The sequence below is a fragment of the Hypomesus nipponensis genome, chromosome 2, assembly GCF_054491055.1.
Source record: "Hypomesus nipponensis isolate SF chromosome 2, ASM5449105v1, whole genome shotgun sequence".
NCBI lineage: Eukaryota > Metazoa > Chordata > Actinopteri > Osmeriformes > Osmeridae > Hypomesus > Hypomesus nipponensis.
The window spans coordinates 3213263-3237098 of NC_140362.1; the positions used below are offsets into that span (position 1 = coordinate 3213263).

The 23836-nt window shown below is 48.5% G+C and overlaps 1 protein-coding gene across 1 annotated transcript; it reads left to right on the forward strand.

Annotated features, from left to right (window-relative positions):
• The first annotated feature begins 10366 nt into the window (after window positions 1–10366).
• Window positions 10367–16483, forward strand: tent5ba (terminal nucleotidyltransferase 5ba). Its single transcript, XM_084702305.1, has 2 exons — window positions 10367–10848; window positions 14747–16483. The coding sequence occupies exons 1-2, from the start codon at window positions 10693–10695 to the stop codon at window positions 15773–15775; spliced, it is 1185 nt and encodes a 394-aa protein (XP_084558431.1). The 5' UTR covers window positions 10367–10692; the 3' UTR covers window positions 15776–16483.
• Window positions 16484–23836: the final 7353 nt, after the last annotated feature.

A 23836-nucleotide genomic window follows, 5' to 3' on the forward strand; every position in this document is an offset into this window, starting at 1 on the left:
TACATCATCCTCACCTTTACTTCAAACACGGGGTCAAAGTCATGTTTTACACGAGACAACGTCAATACTGTCTCTGCATCTGTGTTCGATTTAAACATTTCGACCGTAGCCCAAAAATAAGAATCCATTTGTTGGGCGGTTGGGGGGCGGAGGGCGGTCATGGCCTAAGTCAGTCTGAATATAATCAAACAGACTGTCACTGGCAACATCCTGGGTCACAACAGGACCAGATGTGCATGGCTAGCCAGCCTTACCTCACAGCTCAGCCAAAGGTCGTGTTCAGCCCTGAGACAGCCTGTGTATGGTTGGGGGGGGGGGGTATTTGGGTTTTTTGTTGGTCATTGTGTGTGTCTATCAGTGTGTGTGGTGGTGTGTGTGTGTGTGAAGGGGGTGGGAGTTGGGGTAGTTGTTGGTCATTGTGTGTGTCTATCAGTGTGTGTGGGGGTGTGTGTGTGTGTGTGTGAAGGGGGTGGGGGGGTATTTGGGGTAGTTGTTGGTCATTGTGTGTGTCTATCAGTGTGTGTGGTGGTGTGTGTGTGTGAAGGGGTTGGGGGGGAGTTGGGGTAGTTATTGGTCATTGTGTGTGTGTGTGTGTGTTGGGGGTCATCAGAGTGGGGAGGCAGTATTTACAAGCAGGTGTGAAGGCCCGTACTGCAGCTAGGCCTCATGGTAAGGTAATGTGTTTCAGATGGGCCGGGCCCTGGGTTACATTAGACTAACGGGCACTGAGCCCTGGACCAGTCCTATTCCAACCTGCAGACTCTGTCTATCCAGACACTTCCTGCCCCCCCCCCTCCCCGTTACCCCCCCACACAAACAGTGCACAGCACCGCAGGGGAAATGGGACTCAAACCCAAATAGTGTGCAGTAGCACACTACACAGGATACAGAACGTGTACAACATAGTACGCAGCTTTGCAGCTCGGGACTGGCCGAGTGGAACCCGTGATGGAGCGCCTACGAGGAGTAACTCCTCAGTCGTCACGGTGACCCACCCAGGAGGACGCGACCATAGCAGCTCACTGGAGCGTCTGCAGTGAAGAGGTCTCGAGGCAGAGGCAGAGGCAGACCCACAGTCAACAGTCCCAGCACCAGCCTGACTGCTCTCATGACCTTCCCTCTACACAGGGTGACCAAGTAGCTCTGAAGCAGCATTGGAGCAGACTCAGAGAGCTGTCTGCCCGCGCGCCATGTTTGTTGAGACGGAACCGAGAAACGTTCGGGATTCCCGGAGACATACATGCATACGGTAACTGTACTTTAGAAGGACAAGTGTTTCGTTAGGTTGTATCTACAAAAACAGGTCAACAAGATGGGGGAGCTAAACTGGCTTTTCGCTGAGTCTGAGTCAGTCCGAGGATGTGTGTGTGTGGGCGTGTGTGCGGGCACGTGTGTGTTAGCGTGTGGTTGCAGCAGGCTTCTGCCTATCTCTGTGGGTAGCAGGTGTCTTCTATAGGTGTAAGCAGGGAGGTTTTGATCATCTGCATGTGTAGGGATTCAGGTGGCTGAGCGGTTAGGGAATCGGGCTGGTAATCAGAAAGTTGCCAGCTCGATTCCCAGCCATGCCAAATTATGTTGTGTCCTTGGGCAAGGCACTTCACCCTACTTGCCTCGAGGGAATCTCCCTGATAAATGACTAAATGTAAATGTGTTTTGGTCTCAGTTCTCTATTTAGGATTGGACAAGCAAAACTGCAGGTAAGGGTGGGATGCCTGCCTTTCATGGTTCCATGTCCCATGAAATGCATGAACAGAATTCTAGTTCGCCTCAACTGATGAATGGAATGGATTTGAGTCATCTGCCAGCTCAATCACTCCAAATTCCTAGAAGGCCTTTCTGTAATTGCTCAGTGGTCTATTGCATGGATGCTAAATGTTTGAGATATCTACTTTATCACTTTATTGACAGTAGATGCCCAAACTAAAAATAAATAATGAACAGAATGCATTTCTGTTGATAATAAACTGTTGATAATAGTTAGTGTTGAGGTTGTCAGTTGAAAGAAAAACATGTTAGTTGATCTATGATTGATCTAGACATTGTAGCCCTACAGGTGGGCCTTCAAAATAAATATATAACCGGATTATTATAAATAATACACATTTATTTGGATGCTCTTCTTCTAATAATTGATGTCTTATTATCAATGCTTTATATTTGTTCGTTTACGTTAATGTAACAGCATCGAGCAGTCTGACAGTCCAAAGATTAGACGGGCCTCTTCGTTATCTGACAATGTGTGGGCCGGTGTGCTGCCGTTGTTTAACAACCACACAGAATCAACCAGGTCAGCGATGTTGACCCAACGTGATCCGAGTGAGTGAACAGGTCGACGGACCGGCCCGCTTGAAGTCCAGAGGCTATTCAGAGGGGGATCACTGTGGTACGTGGGTCACATGCATCGTCATCTGTGCTTGAACTCTCTTCAGTCCCGCGAAGGGGCGTCATACGCTAACCCGCTCCGTCACTCCTTTTTCCTTCCATGAAAAGTGTTACTTCTGCAAGAACCTGTCCTTCTTTCTAGACAGATTTTCTAGACGGCCCTGCGATAAGATAACATTGTGTGGAAAAAAAACGAGTTTACCAACCCCTCCTCCTCTCCCCTCTCCGGTGGAAAAACATGCAGCGATGTTGTCGAGGGTTGCTCAGGGAGACCTGACACTGTGCCATGGCACAGTGTGCAGTACCAGTGTACCAGTGGGTCACCGCCTCTCTGAACACAGATAGGCCCAGCGCACAGCTGATATGGCGCATAATCTAAATGTCTCGCTAACAGCCAGGACGTTTGGCACCTCACCATACCTGTCAGCACATGCTGTATCTTACTACTTCACCTTCGTGGACTCTTACTGAAATGAACCCCAAAAACGTTAGCCACTGATACATGGAAAATGGACTGCTTCAACTATGCCCTAGTTCCCTGAGAGAAATAATCTGGAAGGGACTCCTGATCAAAAACAGATTACTGAACAAGTTACAGTAAATGCCTTTTATGTATTTATTGTGTGCATGTGCGAGTATTTACATTTATTTTGGGGGGGATCTTTTTACTTTTTTCACATTTATTTACAGAGACAGTTGGTGGAGAGGGGAAGACATGCAGGAAGGGGCAGGGGTTTGATTCCGTCCTCTCCCCTGAGGAAAGGCCTTAATCTTAGTGGTACGTGCAATTACCAGGTGAGGCACCGGGTAAGGCACTAGATGAGGCAGGTGGCTAAATGTTCAGTTTATTTGACCATTAAACATATTTTCAGTGTGGAAGGAACACCACCATAGATCATAGTCTGAGCCACAGTGGACATCTCCATACAACATGAGAGAATCAACAGTCTGTCTACCTGCAGACCTGCAGACCTACAGACCTGTGGTTGTCACTCTTGACGAGCAGGACCAGGGGCGTCCTTAGACCCTTTATACTGGGGCATGTGCCACACTATAAATCTGCTGTGCCACACTATAAATCTGCTGTGCCACACTATAAATCTGCTGTGCCACACTATAAATCTGATGTGCCACACTATAAATCTGATGTGCCACACTATAAATCTGCTGTGCCCCGGTATAAATCTGCTGTGCCCCGGTAAAATCAAAAGTTTGAGTTTAAAAAATGTACTTCAGTGCATTCATTTACATTGATAATCCCGGAAGAATAAACGCAGTAGCCCAATTAACGCTTGTAAAATCAAAGCAGTTTAATCGTAAACACAAGCCGATGCCCGCAGAATTCCATGTGAGCTCGCTTTTCTGAGCTTGCCAAATAGCCACTGCAGCACACAGAAGTCCAGGTGTCAGACTCAGCACACAAGTCAGAGGAGAGGTAGGTTAAGAAAGTTACAAAACTAAAGACATTTTCTAAATCAGCTTATTTTGACTAAAACATAAAAACAATATTACATGAAGCTCAAAAAACAGTATTTGCGCTCAAATGAATGCAAAAAAAATGTGCACGCTCTCACTAACTATTGATGTTCCTGCTGCCAAAGCTGATATCAAACATTCGTCCCGGAACTGTTGCATAGTGGGTTAAGCAAGGGGAGTTTCTTTAGCCTCGTAGTGCATTGTGCGCAGCAAGCTTGGAAGAAATAAAGGGTTATGAAGAGAGGCCTGTGCCCCAGTAAAGCTTGATGTCTAACAACGCCCCCAAGCAGAACTGTATTTGAAAACAGGACTTCCCGTCAAACCGACCCTTCCCCTTCCCAACCATGACAGCTGAAGACAGACTTCTGCGCTGGCCTACCGACACTGTGTCCACGTCACGCTGAGACAGCAACCGCTCTCGCATTACGACAGTCGACACGTGACAGTTACGCAACAGCCAGAGCGCTAGACTGGTGAACTTCACACTGTAAGCACTCGGTGTGCAGCAACGAGCCATAAAGAGAAGCTGACAGCGATAAGCCCCTGTCCGAGACATCGGTGTTCTGCCGTGGAACATGACCATGAACATGACCAATGACAAATACACAGTGAGCCACTCAAGAGGGCAGGCCAAGTAGGCATGCCGTCACCGCGATGCCAGGTAGAAGGCCAGGTATACCCTGCAGTAACTCCAAATGTTATTTATGAGAAGCCCAGGACCCCAGAACCCACATCCCCGGGTCTTCAACCCTATCCTGTGACACAAGCACAGAGGCGTGTTGAATCTTTATGGTGTGGCGCTTCAGAGGTTAGTAAGCAGCTGTCGCTGTGTCTGTAAGTAAGAACAGCCTTTGGCCGCATGTGCAATAACCCTCCTCTCCCTCCTGCTTCCAATTACACTGTAGAGTCATAAAATCCTGACTTTTCACCAGAACACTCACATGCATTTTGATCTTTTGGGCCAACAAGCCAAGTTCCTATCAGTTTTTACAGTGGATTTTGTTATTTCTGCATATTTGTTTTCACTGCTGAAGGACAGAGTAGTATTGTGTGCATTTACTTTGAAATCTTAACTGATGCAATGCCGTAAAATATATGTGGAAATTAGAGTAATTTCCCTAAAGCCCATCGGGTTTATCATGCAGCTATCCTGCGAGTCCCTGTCTCTTAGAATCCTGTCTTTCACCTTCCAGCTGCCACTGGCTGGCCCACGGCATGATGGGAGAATTCATTTCCCATGAATCCTAGCAGGTCTCCTTGGAGCCTGATCTGAGGAGCTAGGACTGGAAAGGTCTTTCAGCGTGGCTCAGCCAGGCCGACAGACAGGAGATAAAACCAGCCTGTCTGCTTCTCCCAGGTGATGTCAGCTGATAGCCATGGTTGTGTGAGTGTGTGTGTGTGTTACGGCTGCACTGACCCTTGTGGGATTCCTACACATTGACACTATGTCTCTCCAAGGTGCAGTTCCCTAGACAGACCCTCATGTTTCCTGTTTATGGAAAAGAGATGATTTCTGGGAATTAAATCAGAGAGCAAAGCTGGGTGCGGTTTCCCCTTCGCTTCCTTAAACATGTTCAAGAAGAAAGAGGGAGGGACTGTTTCCTTTCTTCTGAGGTTTGTGCCACGGTGAGCTAGTGCATGTTCTTAGCATGTTGTGGGCTCAGAGTGAGAAAGCAATAAGACGCGTTGTCTGTTTTATAGCTGCGTGGGTTCGCTGCCCTGCTGAGCCCACAGGTATGAGCCTGCAGTGTGCTGTGAGCAGGGCCTGGCCCGATGCTGGGGTGGGAGGAGCAGCCCTGAACCTGCTGACTTCACTGCTTCATCAGGATCTCACGCTCACTTCATCAGATAAGGCTGGAGAATCCAGCATAGAGAAAAGGACCGTATAAAGAAAACGCACCAATGTCAAGACTTCAAAGTCCATAAAAAAAAAAAAAAACGACTTATGGCAAAGCCACATCGTTCACTGTGATTCGGTCCTGTCTGCATAAGAATGTTATTCAAACGAATCATTTGAGTCCGATTGCGTTTGCGCAGCTCTGACGGAGGAATGCTGTTGGACATCAGCTCCCTCGCCCCTGGAGGACAGGCTGTGGGGGCCAGTATTGCGCAACTTAGTTTGGACACCAATTAAGGGAGCAGACTGAGTTGGAGAACCCTCAAGGGGGGGGGGGGGTGACAGTGTTTTATTACCTGTCCGTGCATTCCTCCTCTCAACATGAGGCCCCCCCCCAGCCAGGAATAAGTCACGCAGAGGCCTGTGCGAACGCAGACGGGAGCTTTACCAGGAGATGAAATGTGCACCAGAGGGCTCCCCAGAAAATAACGATCCTTCATCTGATACTCACACACTCGCACGTGTTGGAAGGCCCACCTTGGAATGCTCGCGCACATGCCCTCGCACACACACACACACTCACACTCACACTCACGCACACACACACTCACACACAGATGAATCTGAGCACTTTTGTCAGATTAGCATTTCTGACAAAAGAATATATCAGTCCATTCCATTCCTCTGCCATCCCTGTTACAGGGTTGTAGTGTTGTAATTACATTACTACGTCTTATATTTTGGTTGTTTGGTATTATCATTATCTTTTGAATACAGTGCTGTTTTAGTTGCACTGTACAATGTAATATTGTAGTTGAGTGGTCCTATTTTATTGCGACCCTGTGGCTCACATGGGTAAGAGCGCGTACCTTAAAAGGTACTGCCTGACAGAGGGGCCTGGGTCCAAATCTGTCTCGGGCCACTTCCTGTACATCTTCCCTTCTTTCTCTCCCTGCTTTCATGTCTCTCTGTCCGACTGTCTTGTCAAGAAATAAAACCAAAAGCAGACGAAGAAGACAATAATGGAAAAGACTGTCCAGCTCGGAAGAGCTGACGTCCTCTGCTCTCCTCAGGGCTGCCTGCTGTCTTAATCTCCTTCTCTCACACCACATAAACGCTCGCGTAATGGCAGAGTCAAATACCACCATATTTCACCCTTGAACTCAAGCGCAACTGCGTCATCATCGACACCTACACCCTCCCCCCCCCACGCCTCCCCCCCAGCTGGAAACGCTGACATACTGCCACTCTGAAGGACCTTGTCTCCTCCAGGAAATATTCCCAAACTGTCAGCGAGGGAGCACGCCAGACTCCTAAAGTGGTTCACCGCTCTGCATCGTACTCGACGCTGACTCGAGTAGGGCCAGCTGCTGTCCAAGAATACAAGATATAAAACAGACCCTGCTATTACTAATGGATTGTTTGGCTACAGTCAGGTGTTTACAAAGGCATTCCTCAATCTTTCAAGCTGATGTTGACCTTTCCTTTTCCTTTCCTACACAATTACAAAGATGCAACTAAGATACAGCAGTGGAATACCTAATAAGGTATTTATTGCCATTAAATGTATCAGGTTGTTTCTCGTCTATGAGGAAAGATGGTCAGGGTCATTTTTGTGGCATACTGACAGGTTTCTGCTGCTATGGGTCTGGTGCCACGGTAACTCGGCGAGTGTGTTTGGGCGTGTTTTTTGCTAATCTGCTCTGGAAAGCACTGCTGTAATCAATCAAGCAGGCAGCAGGAGAAATGTTTGACGTCAACACCTCAGCTCCTTTGCGCAACCCCGTTCCACAGCTTGGGCTGCAGGGAGAGAGATAAGTGCACTTGCATCCTATCAGGTCCTGAGAGAACGCCCCCAGGTAGGTCCTGATCAGTGGAGCACCTCACCAACGCTACTGACACAACCAGCTCTGCGGGGTTCACACAGAAATAAAAAACGAATTTACCTCCTAAAAATCGACCTTATACATACATAACTCAAATATATATATATACGTTAAAGAGACTGAAGATGAAATAATGATAATTTATGGAAACACAATCTAACAAAGGGGTGGATTGTCTTGGCACTTGGTTGTAGCTATGGGGCACTCACGTAAAGTAACAGCAGGATGCACCTCTGAGGAACAATGTCCTCCGTTGTGTGAGGCTGTAAATAACCTCTTGCGTAAGACACAATGCTAAAAAGGTTTTTCAGAGCGTCCCTGGGTGTCATTCCAGTGTCACAGAGGAGCATGTGCTATCTGGTCACAGCGTATGATTGATTAGTCATTGTGTCAACTGCCTTGTTCAGAAGCACCTATTTACAGCGAGGTTTTTACAACATGCTATGACGTACACTCCTGTTCCACTGGTCAGATGGCACCTGCTATCATTCAATCTATTTTTTTGTAACTTTCGTTCCAGCTGGTCTTGAGGCTGAAGTCGAAAAGATTCTCCATTAACATCTAATGGACCCCGGCTGGCTTTCAACGAGCTCCATCCTGGGAAGACGGTTTGTCTCAGCACAAGACTGTCTGTGGCCTCAAGTGAACTGTGGAATCTCAAGCAGTGTACTACGAGCAAGGGGTGTGTTCTGTCATTACGCTGGAGGATATTTGAGCATGTTTAACTTGCTGGTCTTAAACATCATTTATTCAAGGTGTGCTCAAATACTACCCCGCCTATAAGACTCACAGCTTCAGGAAGAAAGGCTTCAGGATGTGGATCAAGCCTGTGTCAGGGTCCAATGGAGGGGCAGAGGTCATTGGCTCTTGATCGTCTTGTGTTCCAAGGGATTGGCGATACAAACAAATACCTTGTCATGATGTAAACAAGTAATTCCAGTCGATCCTCCTGCGTTATGTTAGACCAGTGAGAGATGAAACACAGCTCGCCCTGATCTCCGATCTCACTCTCTGAGATCTCTGCTCTGACCAGCCCCCCCCACACACCCCCCCACACCGGAAATGTGACACAGGTACTGACCATTTCAAGAGCTCTGATTCATTCATTTTTTGGGTGTGTTTAGCTTTTTGTGTTCTTTTAGTTTGCCCCTGGTTTAGTTTTCCTTCCACACTGAGAAGGAGAGAAGTGGAGGGGTCATCTCCTGTGCCGCGTGGCTGGTTATTTATAGTCCCATGACGCAGGTGCAACAAAACACCACCTGGTCGGACCCGCTGCCCAGCAGCCGCGGCAGCCCCGACGACCGGGGATGCTGTTGCCACGGAAACAGGATGATGTTGACATCACAGGCTTTCAAAGGGGCTGACCAGCACCTGATGGTTATCAGCTCCCGGTTTGGAATGAGTCACCGGGCTGCGCCGCTCCAGGTCCATAACCAAAACTGAAAATGGAAAAGTATCGCATCGTTGACATCGTGTATTGTCACTGACATTGCACAGATCATATGGTTTAGGCAGGCTATACAGCCATGGATATCAATGTGAGGGTTATTTGAAGGATTTGACACAATCAAACAAGGAATGGGTTTGTCCTGTTGTCCATGTCCATTCTAAACTATTACATGTGAAAACAAAAGGGTGCTACCTACAACTCTTTGTAACAATAGAAACCTTCGGAGAAACAAATTCTAGAACCTTACGTTTTTTGATAGAACCCCTTTTCAACATGCTTTCTAGAATTAATGAATCAATGAACTTGAAAGGAGTTCTAGAGCAAACAAATCCTTTATTATTCGGTCTTCGTGACGTTTTCAATGTTTCCATGTGCCTGGTCCATTCTGTGCACCCTTTCGGAGATTAGAGAGTTGGTCACTTCAGAGGTCACACACTGGAAACCACTGTTGACTTGATACATTATCGGAACTGATAGAAAAGTAACCAGAAGCTGAAAGGCTTTGTGGTCTCTAACATACCAAGGTTATCACCAGTCTGGGTGGTTCATTGTATCAAAACACGGCCGTACAGAAGTAGCAACACAATAAACTGAATCCTGTTGACATACACTTCTTGGTGTTATGTAATAGGTCTTAACTGCGTTTGAGGAACATCATTTAAAAACTCTCCATTTGTTTTATATGATAAGATAACGTTGAATTATGTGTGTTTATTTAATCTTACCATTTGGTTAGATTCCTGATTCCCCTGTTTCAACATGTTCGACATGATCATATGCATTACACATTGTAATTATTGTTGGAAACTATTCTTTCAATTGTTTATCAACAAAACATTTCATTAGTTGTTGTTGTGGTTGGTATTGATTGTGTTTGTCAACGAAATAACAATGACCTGTCGCAAATAGAAAAATTGTATATTTTATAAAAGTTCCGAAAGGATAGCAGTTTAAAATGTATCGTGCTGTTGTAACTCACGTTGCTATGACATTTATAATGTGAGCCAAATAATAAAATGAAAAAACATAGGTTAGAGCCTTGTCTGACGGATATGAATAGATTGGCTTCTATAACACGCTGTAAAAAAATAAACGTCATAGCCTTTTTTTTTTTTTTTTTTTTGTATGTAATAGTTCTACTTTGCCCAGGCATGTTCCATAGAATAGTGTGGCCAATGGAAACAGTACATAGGTGGCGTCCACTATCTGTTCACAGGTCTGGTTTAAAGACCGAAGTGGCACCAGGCGGAGTTTCAATAACCAATGAACCTGTAGCCCAACCAATCACAGCGCTATGCAAAGGAAGGGGGTTTAACTCAGCCGGACGAATAGTTCGGGCAACTTCTCAAGCGGACTAGACGCAGGCACGTCCAATTCAGGGGCAGACTACATTCTCTTGCGTTGTGGAGTTTTCACAGTTTTGTTTGAGTATTTAAATGACTAGTTTACATTTACCTGGTTAACATAGAGTAAATTACTTACAAGTCTACAGGACACAAACTGGCTTTGGATTTTCAAGTCCTACAGAGATAACTCTTTCCTTTCCGCAGCTTTAAAAATTGACCGGCCAGATCTGGACTGCTACAGGAGTTATTCCCCCGACAGGTTACATCGCAATATTAACTACATCTTTAGGATTTCAGTTGAGTTTTTGTATCGCCATGTCCAACGGTGATGCATCGGATCAGAGTCGGCGGTTCTCTGTCCTGTCCTGGGATCAGGTGCAGCGCTTGGACTCAATCCTTGGAGACGCAATCCCTATTCACGGCCGCGGAAATTTCCCTACACTCTCAGTGCAACCCCGACAGATTGTCCAGGTAAACGTTAATCTTAATTTTTTGCAACATTACAATAACTTGTTCAAGTCATTTTTGTTCAAAGGATGCTTAATCCCAAGGTTTTCTCTTTATTCGATCCACAAAGTGAGGGAAATTGATGACGACCTCTAAAATGAGGCTACGGTAGCTGTAGTATACATGCAAGGAGCGTTTCAGCTCAAACGAGAACCCTTGTCCTATAACCTGCTGTCACAGCTGTTAAACGATTGCTTAAATCGTCTCTCTCTCTCTCTCTCTCTGTCTCTCTCTCTCTCTCTCTCTCTCTCTCTCTCTCTCTCTCTCTCTCTCTCTCTCTCTCTCTCTCTCTCTCTCTCTCTCTCTCTCTCTCACTCACTCACTCACTCACTCACTCACTCACTCGCTCGCTCACACACTTATTCCCCCCCTCCTTCCTTCTCTCTTTAGCTTTCTCACTTTCTCTCCTCATGCCTCTCAAAGCATTTATCACTAACTGGCGAGTCGTACCCTTACCAGGATGTGATTGACAGAATCGTCGGGACAGGAACATAAACGTGTCCTGACCTCCTAAACCTCTTTCACATAGGATGCATGTAAAGTCCAAACCTCACACAGCAGCAACAGGCTAGGTTATCTGTGCTGTCAGGGGCTAACCGCAAGCCACTAAACTGACTAAAGTTGGAGGACGGTACAAATAACCTGTATTCACGTGGATATTTTACTCAAGCACCATAAGCGTGGGTGGGGGGGGTGGTTAGCTTAACACAGAAGAGAGGTTAGTAAACCTTGGGCTAACACATTTTGTCTTCCTATCTATAGTAAATACATAGTATCTAAGCTTTGGGTCTAGTGTGGTTGTGGTTCTGATGAAGGTTCCTTGAGTGCTTCATTGACGCGTGCGTGGACTGGGTGCAGACACACACATGTGCCCCTTCCCCTGTGCCCCCCCCGTGCCCACCCCCCCCCATGCCCCCTCCCTCCCCCATGCCCCCCCATGCCCCCTCCCTCCCTCATGCCCCCCCCTCCCTCCCGTGCCCCCTCCCTCCCCCATGCCTCCTCCCTCCCTCATGCCCCCCCCTCCCTCCCATGCCCCCTCCCTCCCCCATGCCCCCCCATGCCCCCTCCCTCGCCCATCTGATGGAGCATAGCTGAGTTATTACCCGACAGCGTTTTTCCAAACATGGGCTCGGTCATGTTTTTGCTGTCAGTGTCAAGAACGATATCTAAATAATCAGTTCTCTCTATGGTGTGTTTGCTGTGTTGTTATAGACTTCTGTGGGCTGCTCCTGTAGTCCAATATCAGCATCACAGTGCTGGGAGGACAGGAGGCTGAAACTGCTTTATCTCTGGCTGGAACTGGGCAGCACTCCTGGACACCAGTACACAGCAGTTTAAACAACACCCCGGGTTTCTCAGTCATCTTATCTGCTTTCTGTTGTCCTGTTGTCCTGCCATTCTGTAGGCCTGTATCCTGTAGTGCCCAGATGGGTATTGTAGTTCTCTAGCTTTGCAGTCCTACAGTCATACATTCCTGTAGACCTGAGTTGTAGTTCTGTAGTCCTACAGTCCTGGTAGGCCTGGAGTCGTGTACTGTAGTTCTGTTGTTATTTAGACCTGTATTGTAGTTCTTTGGTCCTGTAGACCTATATTGTAGTTCTGTAGTCTTGTAGTCCTTTATTCCTGGATTGTAGATTTGTAGTCGTATACGCCTGTAGTCCTGTATGTTATAATCCTATAGTTTTGCAGGGACAGGGCCTGGGTACCTCTGTGTCCCCCACACCGCACCCTGGCCACCTCTCCCCCAGCACCCTGGCCACCTCTCCCCCAGCACCCTGGCCACCTCTCCCCCAGCACCCTGGGTCTCTCAGGGGCGCATGCTCACTCTAATCGCAGGTCCTAGATCAGGGTTTACCGCCCATACAAACCTCTACCGATGCAAGCTTGAGCAACAGACCAGAGAGGGGAAAAGGAAGGATGGCGTTTCTGGTTACACGACAGTGACGGTCGCAGTTAGAGGGATAGCCCTACACTACATGTAGCCCAAACCAGAAACCACTACAGTAGATTTTGCAGTTGTCAGCCGGCCGCGACGCGAAGCACCTGTCTCTCTGTCTGAGAGGAATGAGCCGTCAAGCCTGTGCCTTTGGTCTGACCTGGTGTGTATAAATAGCTGCCAGCTTATGATCTGATCACCATGAAAGACTATCATACTGACACTAATCTGCCAGGGCTGCAGAGAGATTTGGAAGTGAGGTGTGCTGCAGGTACAGAGGAATGTAAGCTGGACTGTAGGCCTCTCTGGTCTGCAGGTTCCCAAGGAGGCCGAGGGTTCAGTCAGACTAATGCTGACACAAGTAGAAGTCCTAACGGTGTTGTAACACATTGGTTCAATGCTTGAGGCTGTTTAATGCAGTTTTAATGTCAATCGTAAGGCAAATGTACCCGTGCTTGGGGAGAGACTTGTGTTTAATAAGGCATCCATACGTAGACGCAGAACGAGTCGTCAGCTTTTTTTTCTGGAAACTGCTACCAGATGTCCAACATCCGCATATTAAACCCACACTTTGTCGAGGAAACTCGTTGCTTTCCAAGAGCCGGTGACGACCCCCCCCCCCCACCCGACGACCCCCCCCCCCCACACCTGACGACCCCCCCCCCCCTCCCCGACGACCCCCCCCCCCCTCGGATGCATGGAGGCAGTTTGTTTTCAATGCCGCAATTCCACCAAGTGGATTGGCTTTTAACAAGTTTAGCTTCCCCCGCTTTAGCCCTCAGCATGCTCTGGATGCGTTCCATCTTTGAAGTCCAGCCCTCTGGGCTTCCACATAGCTCTGCTGTGTGCCTGCTGGCATGGCAGCCCCTGCACAGCCCGGCTGAAGATCGCACACGGCCAATAGCGTCCGAGCGGGACATCCTCTTCACAGATGGGTGCGTGTGCCGGGGGTCTCTTTGCTGAGGCCTGCTCCTGGGTCACCGGGGCTGGGGAAGTAGACGCTGTCTGACCCCTCCTGACCCCCGGGTCGTGGGGAATAGAGCTGAGGGGTTTCTCCTGGTCTGCTGGTGAAGCACCGACACGTCTCTCCTGCGGCAGCAGCGCTGAGGCGTACATCCTGCGAGAGGGGCTGCTGTCTGCTAGACCAGGTCTGGAGCAGTCCTTCTGACCCACAGGCAGACAGACAGGCAGACTGACAGACCAGATACAAGGCAGACAGCTTGGCAGGTCAACAGACAAGTTAGGCAGACAGACAGGCAGGCAGACAGGCAGGTGAACAGACAGACAGGCAGGAAGCCAGACATGCAGGTAAACACACAAGCAGGCAGGGAGAAGGGTAGGTAAACAGACAAGCAGGCTAACAGACAGGCAGTCAGGCAGGCAGGCAGGTAGGCAGGCAGGCAGGCGGGCGGGCGGGCGGGCGGGCGGGCGGGCAGGCAGGCAGGCAGGCAGGCAGGCAGGCAGGCAGGCAGGCAGGCTAACAGACAGGCAGGCAGGCAGGCAAGCAGATCAAGTCCCTGTCTCTTATCTGAGCCAGTTAGGCTTCATTCATGCTGAGTGGAATGCTGATTAAATGAACCTCTGTCTGCTGTGCTATTGATCCGCCCTCCTCAACACATTGATTCTGTGGGGCCCATGTGGAACTTATTGGGAAACGTCTCAAGGGATTGACTTGAGGGTCACCAGGTTTGTGTCTCTGACTTATGTGGGAATCGTTTCAAGTCCAAAGGTGGTCAACACACTTTCAGCAGTATAAGTCAATATAAGTCACAATAAGTCAATTTCAGCTTTGAAAACAAACAAAAGTCTAAATGTCTAAATGTAAAAATGACATTTCAATGAAGCTACCTCACTAGCTGCAGTGTATACGGTGGATGACAGGAGTGCTCAGCCGAGATGACAGCGTCTGTGTCTGTGTCTCTGCAGGTGGTGCGGGCTCGGCTGGCCCAGCGGGGGGTGGCCGTGCGGGACGTGAGGCTGAACGGCTCGGCCGCCAGCCACGTGCTCCACCAGGACACGGGCCTGGGCTACAAGGATCTGGACCTGATCTTCGGCGTGTCTCTGCAGGACGACGAGGCCTTCCGGCTGGTCAAGGACGTGGTGTTGGACTGTCTGCTGGACTTCCTGCCTGCGGGGGTCAGCAAGGAGCGCATCTCGGCGCTGACCCTCAAGGAGGCGTACGTGCAGAAGCTGGTGAAGGTGTGCAACGACACGGACCGCTGGAGCCTCATCTCTCTGTCCAACAACACCGGCAAGAACGTGGAGCTCAAGTTCGTGGACTCGCTGAGGCGGCAGTTTGAGTTCAGCGTGGACTCCTTCCAGATCTGCCTGGACTCCCTGCTGCTGTTCGACCGCTGCTCCGAGACGCCCATGTCGGAGAGCTTCCACCCCACCGTGCGCGGCGAGAGCGTGTTCGGGGACTTCCGCGAGGCCATCGGCCACCTCTCCCGCAAGGTCATCGCCACGCGCAACCCCGAGGAGATCCGGGGCGGCGGGCTGCTCAAGTACTGCCACCTGCTGGTGCGGGGCTTCCGCCCGGCCTCGGAGACGGAGATGAAGCAGCTGCAGCGCTACATGTGCTCGCGCTTCTTCATCGACTTCTCCGACATCCAGGAGCAGCAGAGGAAGCTGGAGGCCTACCTGCAGAACCACTTTGGCGGCATGGAGCACAAGCGCTACGAGTGCCTGATGACGCTGCATGGCGTGGTGAACGAGAGCACCGTGTGCCTGATGGGCCACGAGCGGCGGCAGACGCTCAGCCTCATCTCCATGCTGGCGCTGCGCGCGCTGGCCGAGCAGAACGCCATCCCCACCGTGGCCAACGTCACGTGCTTCTACCAGCCCGCGCCGTACGTGCGCGACGTCAACTTCAGCAATTACTACGTCGCGCACGTGCAGCCGCCCCTTATCCAAGCCTGCAGCAGCTCCTACCAGACATGGCTGCCCTGCAACTGAGCTGCTCAGCGTGTGTGTGTGTGTGTGTGTGTGTGTGTAGGTGTGTGTGGGGTGGGAGGGGGGCAGGCAGGGGGAGAAATCTGGCTCCCATACCTCCCTCTGTCTCAGGGGATGAGAATGCAGAGGAGGTGGAGGACTGGTTCCATTGCTCTTTGTTCTTCAAAGAAAGAAAAAAGTAAAGGACAAAAAAAACAAAAAAAAACACAATGGAAATGTAACTTTTTTTGTTGTTGCCAAATGTGACTTGACTGAAGCGATCCTTTACTGCTGTATAAGTGATTTGAGCCGACATGTATTCTTCTCAATTCTATATTTCTCCTGCAGATCGTTTGTACGGCCGCTGGTCCTTTCTTTCAGACGTAGAGAAAATGTTGGAGCGTGTCCATATTTAAGTGAAAGAAATCTTTATGAGGTTATATATGTGTCCGTTTAATGAGCATTTTCTATGAAGCTCTGTTATTTTCATACTCTGGCTTCAGTTGACCTTTTTCTAAAAGACATTTACAGGACCAAAGATTTATTTTTGTTGTTGAGAAGGGAACATTGTTGTGATTCCAAGTGCCTAAAACAAACCATGAATTGTACTAAAACACTGTAATGCGAGAGCGGTGATTTTTAAAGCAATCTGTGTTTCCTAGGTGACTCCAACTGTCTTTTCAGGGACAGAGGCATTCAAATTCATGCAATTAAAAATACAAAAAAATACCATTCATTGTGTTCTTTTTATCTGGCAACACGTTATACTCACACATCGTAAGTGGTCTTTTAAGGTTAAATGTATCTGTGTTTTGAAGAAGCCAATTATGACCTTGAAGATCAGACACAATGTTACTTCATATTTCCGATCCCACATCAACAGTGTTTTATTTAAGCTGCATGTTTAATTACCAGACATACAGTACCTCAATATGTAGAAAGGTTTCAAGAGAACGAGTACTAACACCTAACACACAAAAGAAATTCTACACAAAACTAGCTCTCTAAATATATTTCCACACCTGTTTTCTACAATCAGCTTCTTTTTTGTGGTGGGGGGGGGGGGACGACCAGGTAGCTTTCCTTTCCTGTCTTGATGGCTCAAGACAACCCAAAGACCAAGCCCATTTCCAGTAGCTGTCCCACGGAAACACTAGCATGTCACTCTGAGTTTCACTTGTGAAAGTGGGGCAGAGGATCCATTACCTTCTGAGGACATGAACCATAAGGAAGCCTTGCTAGAGCACAATGGCTTCTCTCTCCCTTCTGTGATACAGAAGCTTCTGGACAAAGACTGGCCTGTTCTCCCACCCATGTTGCCAATGGAAACCCGATCCTGTTTGCTTGAATGATACCATATCCATGCCATTTTGCTCGTGTCAACATCAAAATGTAGAAGAATCACAGCCGATGGCCAGGATGTGTGCTAAAAGCTGGAGGTGTTTCATACGGCGCTAAAACTACCATCCTTCAAAAGGCATCCCTATCAAGAAAATCAATGCAATTGATATTAATATTACCTAATAGTCTAATCCAGTTTGGTACTTCTGTATGTCATATTCAAAAGATTACATTTTCGTGGAAAAAACATGTACATATTCCCAGTAGAATGTGCATTTGTCCTCAACATTTAAAGCAAAAGGCTTCAGAGCCCTGTTATCGTTTTTCCTTGTCTAATCTCATTGTCTCGCTGCAAATCCTTTGAGTGGTTAAGGACTAGCGCCTTAGTCATGGTGCTAACTGAACCGCTTAAGCATGTCAAAATATGGGCCGCAGGTTCAGAAGTATCCTGGTCTCCCATTGGCCACCTTGGGTTGCCATCCTATAGTTAAACCTAGGAAAAGTACAGAAGTGTGTTTGTTTTTGTGTTTGTGTGTGTGTTTGCACACTTGTTTAACAACCCTTGTGGGGACCAAATGTGGTCACGTGAAGTGAAATCTTTTCTACTTCCCCTGGTGGGGCCTTATTGCTGGGCACCATAACTTCAAATGCTTTTTTCAGGGAGGTTTAGGGATAGATGACATAGATTAGGTTAGATTAAGATTAGATTAAGGGTTAGGGTTAAGGGTTGAGGGTTGAGGGTTTGTGATTAGAGCTAACACAATTTTAAATGGGAGTGAATGGTCTGGCCCCACAAGGTTAGGAAAAAAAACCTTTGTGTGTGTGTGTGTGTGTGTGTGTGTTGGTGAATATTGGATAACAGGTTTTGCTTCTGTGGGTGAACACACACAATTTACCCTCGTGCCAGTGCTGTTATTGAGACAGGGATGGTGTGCAACAGGACGTTGTTTTTGGAACGAGAGGCGACCATAGACACAGAGTGTCACTTGTCCAGGCACACAACTTCTGTTTTGAAATTCTTTATTTTCGTCCCACTGGTTTGTCAGTCTTTATTTTAGGAAATGAAGACCAGCTGATGTAACCACCAGACCTGCACCAGGGGAAACAAACTGTTCCATATGGATAGCTTTATAAACATCATAACCTCTATATGAATGCACAGACATTCAGCTCAAATTCGGTTGGAATGAAAGTACGCGACCAAACATTCAGGCGTTACTCTTAGTCAGTGACTTCACCCATTAGCAGATAGGGCCTTTATATTTGCTGGGAATGAATCGCTACGAATAAAATAGATTGCCTTGGCAACAAAGGATTAGTGAGCAAACCAGGAAATGTGTTTGTTTTAAAGACCAATGATATACTCTCAAAGGCTTTCCACACTGACATCCTGGAGATCAGTCCCTGCCATTGGCTGTGCTTGTTTTGGCACGCGGCGTGAGGCTTTAAAGATGGATCCTGGTGCGGAAGACAGGGCCTCGGCTGGGAGGAACAAGGGCCACATCTCGGTCTGACCTTTGTTACGTTTGAAACACACGTACTTGTTTTTTGTGAGGTGTAAGTTCTACTTCCTGAGGTAACAAGCGCACATATCTACGACTTTGTTTACCAGGTCATGGGGCGTGTCAGGTGTTCTGAGGGACAGTTACATACGTGAAATATGAGGAGAGGCCCAGACTCTGAGGGCCTCTCCTCCGGCTCTCCAACGCTCTTTCTTTCTTGATTCCTAACAGCTCCTCGTGAAGAATTTGCATGTCATGAATAAACATTTAAATGTCACAAATGTCATAAATATTCCTTTGTCGGGCAGAAGCATGTATAAGTTTGTGAAGCCAAAATGAAGACGGACACTGTGTGTGAGTGAATGTGTGTTTTTGCCTGCTTGTGTGTGTGTGTGAGTCTGCGTGCGTTTGTCTGCTAGTATGTGTGTGTGTTTGAATAAGTAGGCCTGTGTGTGTTCGTCAGCAAGTGTGTGTGTGTGGGGGCTGAAGCAATGAAAGGAGCAAGAACACACTAATGACTGAGACCCCACACACAGCCTCACCACTAAGCACGTCCACAAATTATGACATTCTTCGAGCAACAGTGTAGCATTTATCTGGTCTCGAGACCAGCCAATAGCTCAAGACTTCTCCATCGACACCCTCCAGATTCGGAAAGAGTTTTGTTCATCCCAGCACCGATCTCCACTCGAAAAATCGAAGATTTCTCCAACAAAGCCGCACCCAGCAGTAACTCGAGCGAGCACGTTCTCCCCACACCACAGCAAGAACTTGTGTAGGTGTTTTTAATTAAGCTTTGCTTTGGTGACCATACGACTTTGACAGAGTGACATCAGAGTGACATCATCCCGGAGGCGTGAAGGGAAACACATGGCTCCGCCGGACGCCATGGCGACAGGCCACAAGGCTGACCTGCTGTCCGCATGTGTCGGGGAGGGGGGGGGGGGCGGGGGGACGCTGGAGCGTTGCCTAGCGACCTCAGCCCCAACAGCATCCGTCCCCCACGCCTTGAGGAAGACGACCCCCGATCGAAGCTCCACCCCTTCCTCCTGTCGCTGCTGTCTGGAGCGACGCAGAGACACGCTTTTCCGCTTATGCCTCCTTGTTTCTTTGTCTTCGGACGAAACGGCCGCCTGACTCTTACTCTCACACCGCGGGAACGACGCTGAGATGTGGCAGAGCTGTGAGAGCTTTATGGTCCGCACTAAGCTGTGAAGGCAGTGTGTGTGTGTGTGTGTGTGGTGATGTCATGGTGGCTGATGGAGTGTGCTAGGAAATACCAGTGCAGGGTAGACAGTGTTCTCTCTATTGGGAGGCAGGGGAAGGGGGGGGCAGGCAGGGGGGAGACTGGGGAGGGGGGGAGGGGGGGGGCAGGCAGGGGGGAGACTGGGGAGGCTGGGGAGGGGGGCTTTACCAGAATAGCTCACATGGGAGAAATAGAATCTGTTTTTTCACTTCAGAGAGAGAAGGGCTCCTAACGTGACCAAGGACCCTTCCTGCTGCAAAATGATCAGCAAAGGGAGAGGGGGACAGAGGGACAGAGGAAGAGAGCGAGAGGGAGAGAGGGAGAGCGAGGGAGAGGAAGAGAGAACGAGGGGGAGAGAGAGATACGAAGAGAGACAGAGAGAGGAATAGAGTGAGAGAAGGAGAGAGTACAAGAGAGGAAAATGAAGAGAGAGAGGAAGAGGCAAGGAAGAGAGAGAGAAATAGAAAGAGAGGGGAGAGAGAGAGAGAGAGAGAGAGAGAGAGAGAGAGAGAGAGAGAGAGAGAGAGAGAGAGAGAAAGAGAGAAAGAGAGAAAGAGAGAAAGAGAGAAAGAGAGAAATAGAAAGAGAGGGGGAAAGAGAGAGAGAGAGATAGGGAGAGAGAGAGAAAGAGAGAGAGAAATAGAAAGAGAGGGGGAGAGAGAGAGAGAGAGAGGGAGAGAGAGAGAAAGAGAGAGAGAAATAGAAAGAGAGGGGGAGAGAGAGAGAGAGAGAGGGAGAGAGGGAGAGAGAAAGAGAGAGAGAAATAGAAAGAGAGGGGGAGAGAGAGAGAGAGCCTCCCTCTACCCCAGCTCTCTCAGAGGGAGCACAGCATTCCTGGCATTGCAGCCCGCTGACAAACAATCCCAACTTTATCCAGAGCACAGGGCCAGAGCACAGGGACAGAGCACAGGGTCAGAACACAGGGTCAGAGCACAGGGCCAGAGCACAGGGCCAGAACACAGGGCCAGAGCACAGGGCCAGAGCACAGGGCCAGAGCACAGGGTCAGAACACAGGGTCAGAGCACAGGGCCAGAGCACAGGGCCAGAACACAGGGTCAGAACACAGGGTCAGAACACAGGGTCAGAGCACAGGGCCAGAACACAGGGTCAGAACACAGGGTCAGAGCACAGGGCCAGAGCACAGGGTCAGAGCACAGGGCCAGAGCACAGGGCCAGAGCACAGGGTCAGAGCACAGGGCCAGCTGAATGGACACAGTGTCTGGAGTCTGCCCAGTCAGAGCAACTGTCTGTCCCTCCCTCCCCTCCCTCCTCACCCTCCTCACCCTCCCCTCCCTCCTCACCCTCCTCACCCTTCTCACCCTCCCCTCCCTCCACACCCTTCTCACCCTCCCCTCCCTACTCACCCTCCTCACCCTCCTCACCCAACTCACCCTTATCTCACCTGCTACTCACCCATCTGACCCCCATTTCATCCCCACGTCACCCCCATTTCATCCATCCAATCTTCATCCATCTCACTGCAATCCCACCCCACCTGACACACCTTAGCCTCACCCTATCTCATTCCCAGCCCCCCCACCTCACCCCCACTCTCACTCATCACCTCACCCATCCAATTCACACCTCACCCATATCACCTTCACCATCACCCCACCACCTCACCCCCACCTCACTCCTATCTCACCCCCACTTCACTCCTATCTCACCCCCACTTCACCTCCCCACGACATTCCCCTGTCACCCCCCCATCACCCCCACACAACCTCACCCCCACCACACCTCGGGCTGCAGTTAGTTCATTGTTTCTTCTTAACGTGCTGAATTTGTCTAAAGACCATCTACAGTACAAGCAGTCTCCCCAAAACTAAATGTTTGCATTAGCACAGTTCCAGCAAACACACATCTGCATCTAATTGTGTCAGGAAGCTCTATTTCTTCTAAGCAACAGCTGCTGAACTCACCAGACCAAGACAGCCTTCTGTCTCTGCCTTTTCAACCAATAATACCCTTGGAATATAGTGATTTAGGATTTAACACTTTCAGATAGGTCTTGGCCGACAGTCTCTATCCACAAATAACCATTCTGTCAGGCTGCATAAACGGATTTCAAAGCACATAATAATACAATCACATCCGCCTTGAACACCTATAAAAGTGTTTAATGAGAACATAGCAACTCACCACCCTGCAATCTGAAACTCAGATCAAACTTTTGCCTGCCAGTTACAGACACACACATCTGCACACAAACATACACAGCTCCCACACAAGCACAAACACCCATTCACACAGTACGCACGCACACACACACACACACACACACACACACACACACACACACACACATATATATATATTGTATATACTATATATATATACAGTACTGTCCAAATGTTTTGGGCACAATTAAAGTGTAAAGTGTGCTTTACTGCTTTAAAACAAAAAACAAAAACAAGAAATATATTACAATATATGACAATAATCATGTTAAAACTCTTTGGTACCTAAGACTTCTGCCCATTACTGTATGTATGTATATCTACACAGACATGCAGACACACAGACACAGACACACACACACACACAGAAGGGGCTCTGTAATAGCAGTAGTGTACGTTGTCCGTGACAGTGAAGGATGCGGTGAAGGATGGTTCAGGTGCCAGGTCAAGGTTCGTCAATCTCCCCTGGCCTCATCTACCCGTCTTGTGGAGCCACGGCCTTCCTTGAAGTCCCACTTCCTGCATTCCTGAAAGCAGACAGGAAATATAATGTTTGAAGGAGAGGTTGGTTTTGCTTTCAATCATGATGGGTCCAGGGGATGGATGTGTGTCTCTTCCGTGTGGCTGCATTGGAGGAACTCCATTTCCCAGGAGCACCTGGCGGTTGGTGTTTATTGTTTTTGTATGATTTTTATTATGATTATCTTCTGACAGGAACCCACAGTTAAGACGTCAGCCTCAGGGTTCTGGAACACCTAAGAACTCGAGGACAATCACACAACAACACTGCTTTCTCACCAAAAATGTGATCACCACGATGGAAAGAAAGGTTTATCCCATACAAAGTACGTCTCCAGCCGTAAATCATCTATGTTTTAATGCGATGGGATTTTCCCAGTCACATGTTCTTTCCGGCTGCCTTCTTTGTACTGTGCACATCGGCATCAAGCACAGGAGTCTCCAACACAGACACAGACTCAAATGGGGTTCAAATGCAACACAGTGATGTCATTTCCAACTGTCTAATATTTCCTCTGGATTTGCCTGTGAGACTCCAGACTTTGTGTTGATGCTGGTTATCCTTCTGTGAGACTCCAGACTGTGTTGATGCTGGTTATCCTTCTGTGAGACTCCAGACTGTGTTGATGCTGGTTATCCTTCTGTGAGACTCCAGACTGTGTTGATGCTGGTTATCCTTCTGTGAGACTCCAGACTGTGTTGATGCTGGTTATCCTTCTGTGAGACTCCAGACTGTGTTGATGCTGGTTATCCTTCTGTGAGACTCCAGACTGTGTTGATGCTGGTTATCCTTCTGTGTGAATTGGCCGCTGGACGTTCCACTGCTCATCAGACAGATGACTAAGACCCGACCAGTCCAGACTGGACTAAAACAGAGCACAACAGAACAAAACACACCACACCATTAACCGACCAGACCAGACTGGACTGAACAAGATCCGACTGAAAAAAAATGGACTAGACCAGACCAGACCAGAACACACTAGACCAGACTGGAATAGACCAGACCAGAACACACTAGACCAGACTGGAATAGACCAGACCAGAATATAACAGACTGTAATGGACCAGACTTGAATACACCAGAACAGACCATACCATACCAGACCAAACCCAACCATACCAGAACAGACCAAACCAAACCAAACCACACCAGACCTTGTGGAAGAACAAGTTTCATCCAGTCACATCAGCAAGCATTACTTTTACAAGCCTCCACTCATCCAGACTTTGTTAGGATCTAAACAGCAAGCTGTGTGCATATCCAGATGGATCAGAGCAGGACTGAGAGGCTACC

Excerpts from the sequence above, each read along its gene's own strand:
- tent5ba (XM_084702305.1), top strand. The coding sequence starts at position 10,693 with ATGTCCAACGGTGATGCATCGGATCAGAGTCGGCGGTTCTCTGTCCTG. Across the intron at positions 10,849-14,746 it reads AACCCCGACAGATTGTCCAG|GTGGTGCGGGCTCGGCTGGC; the intron begins GTAAACGTTAAT and ends GTGTCTCTGCAG.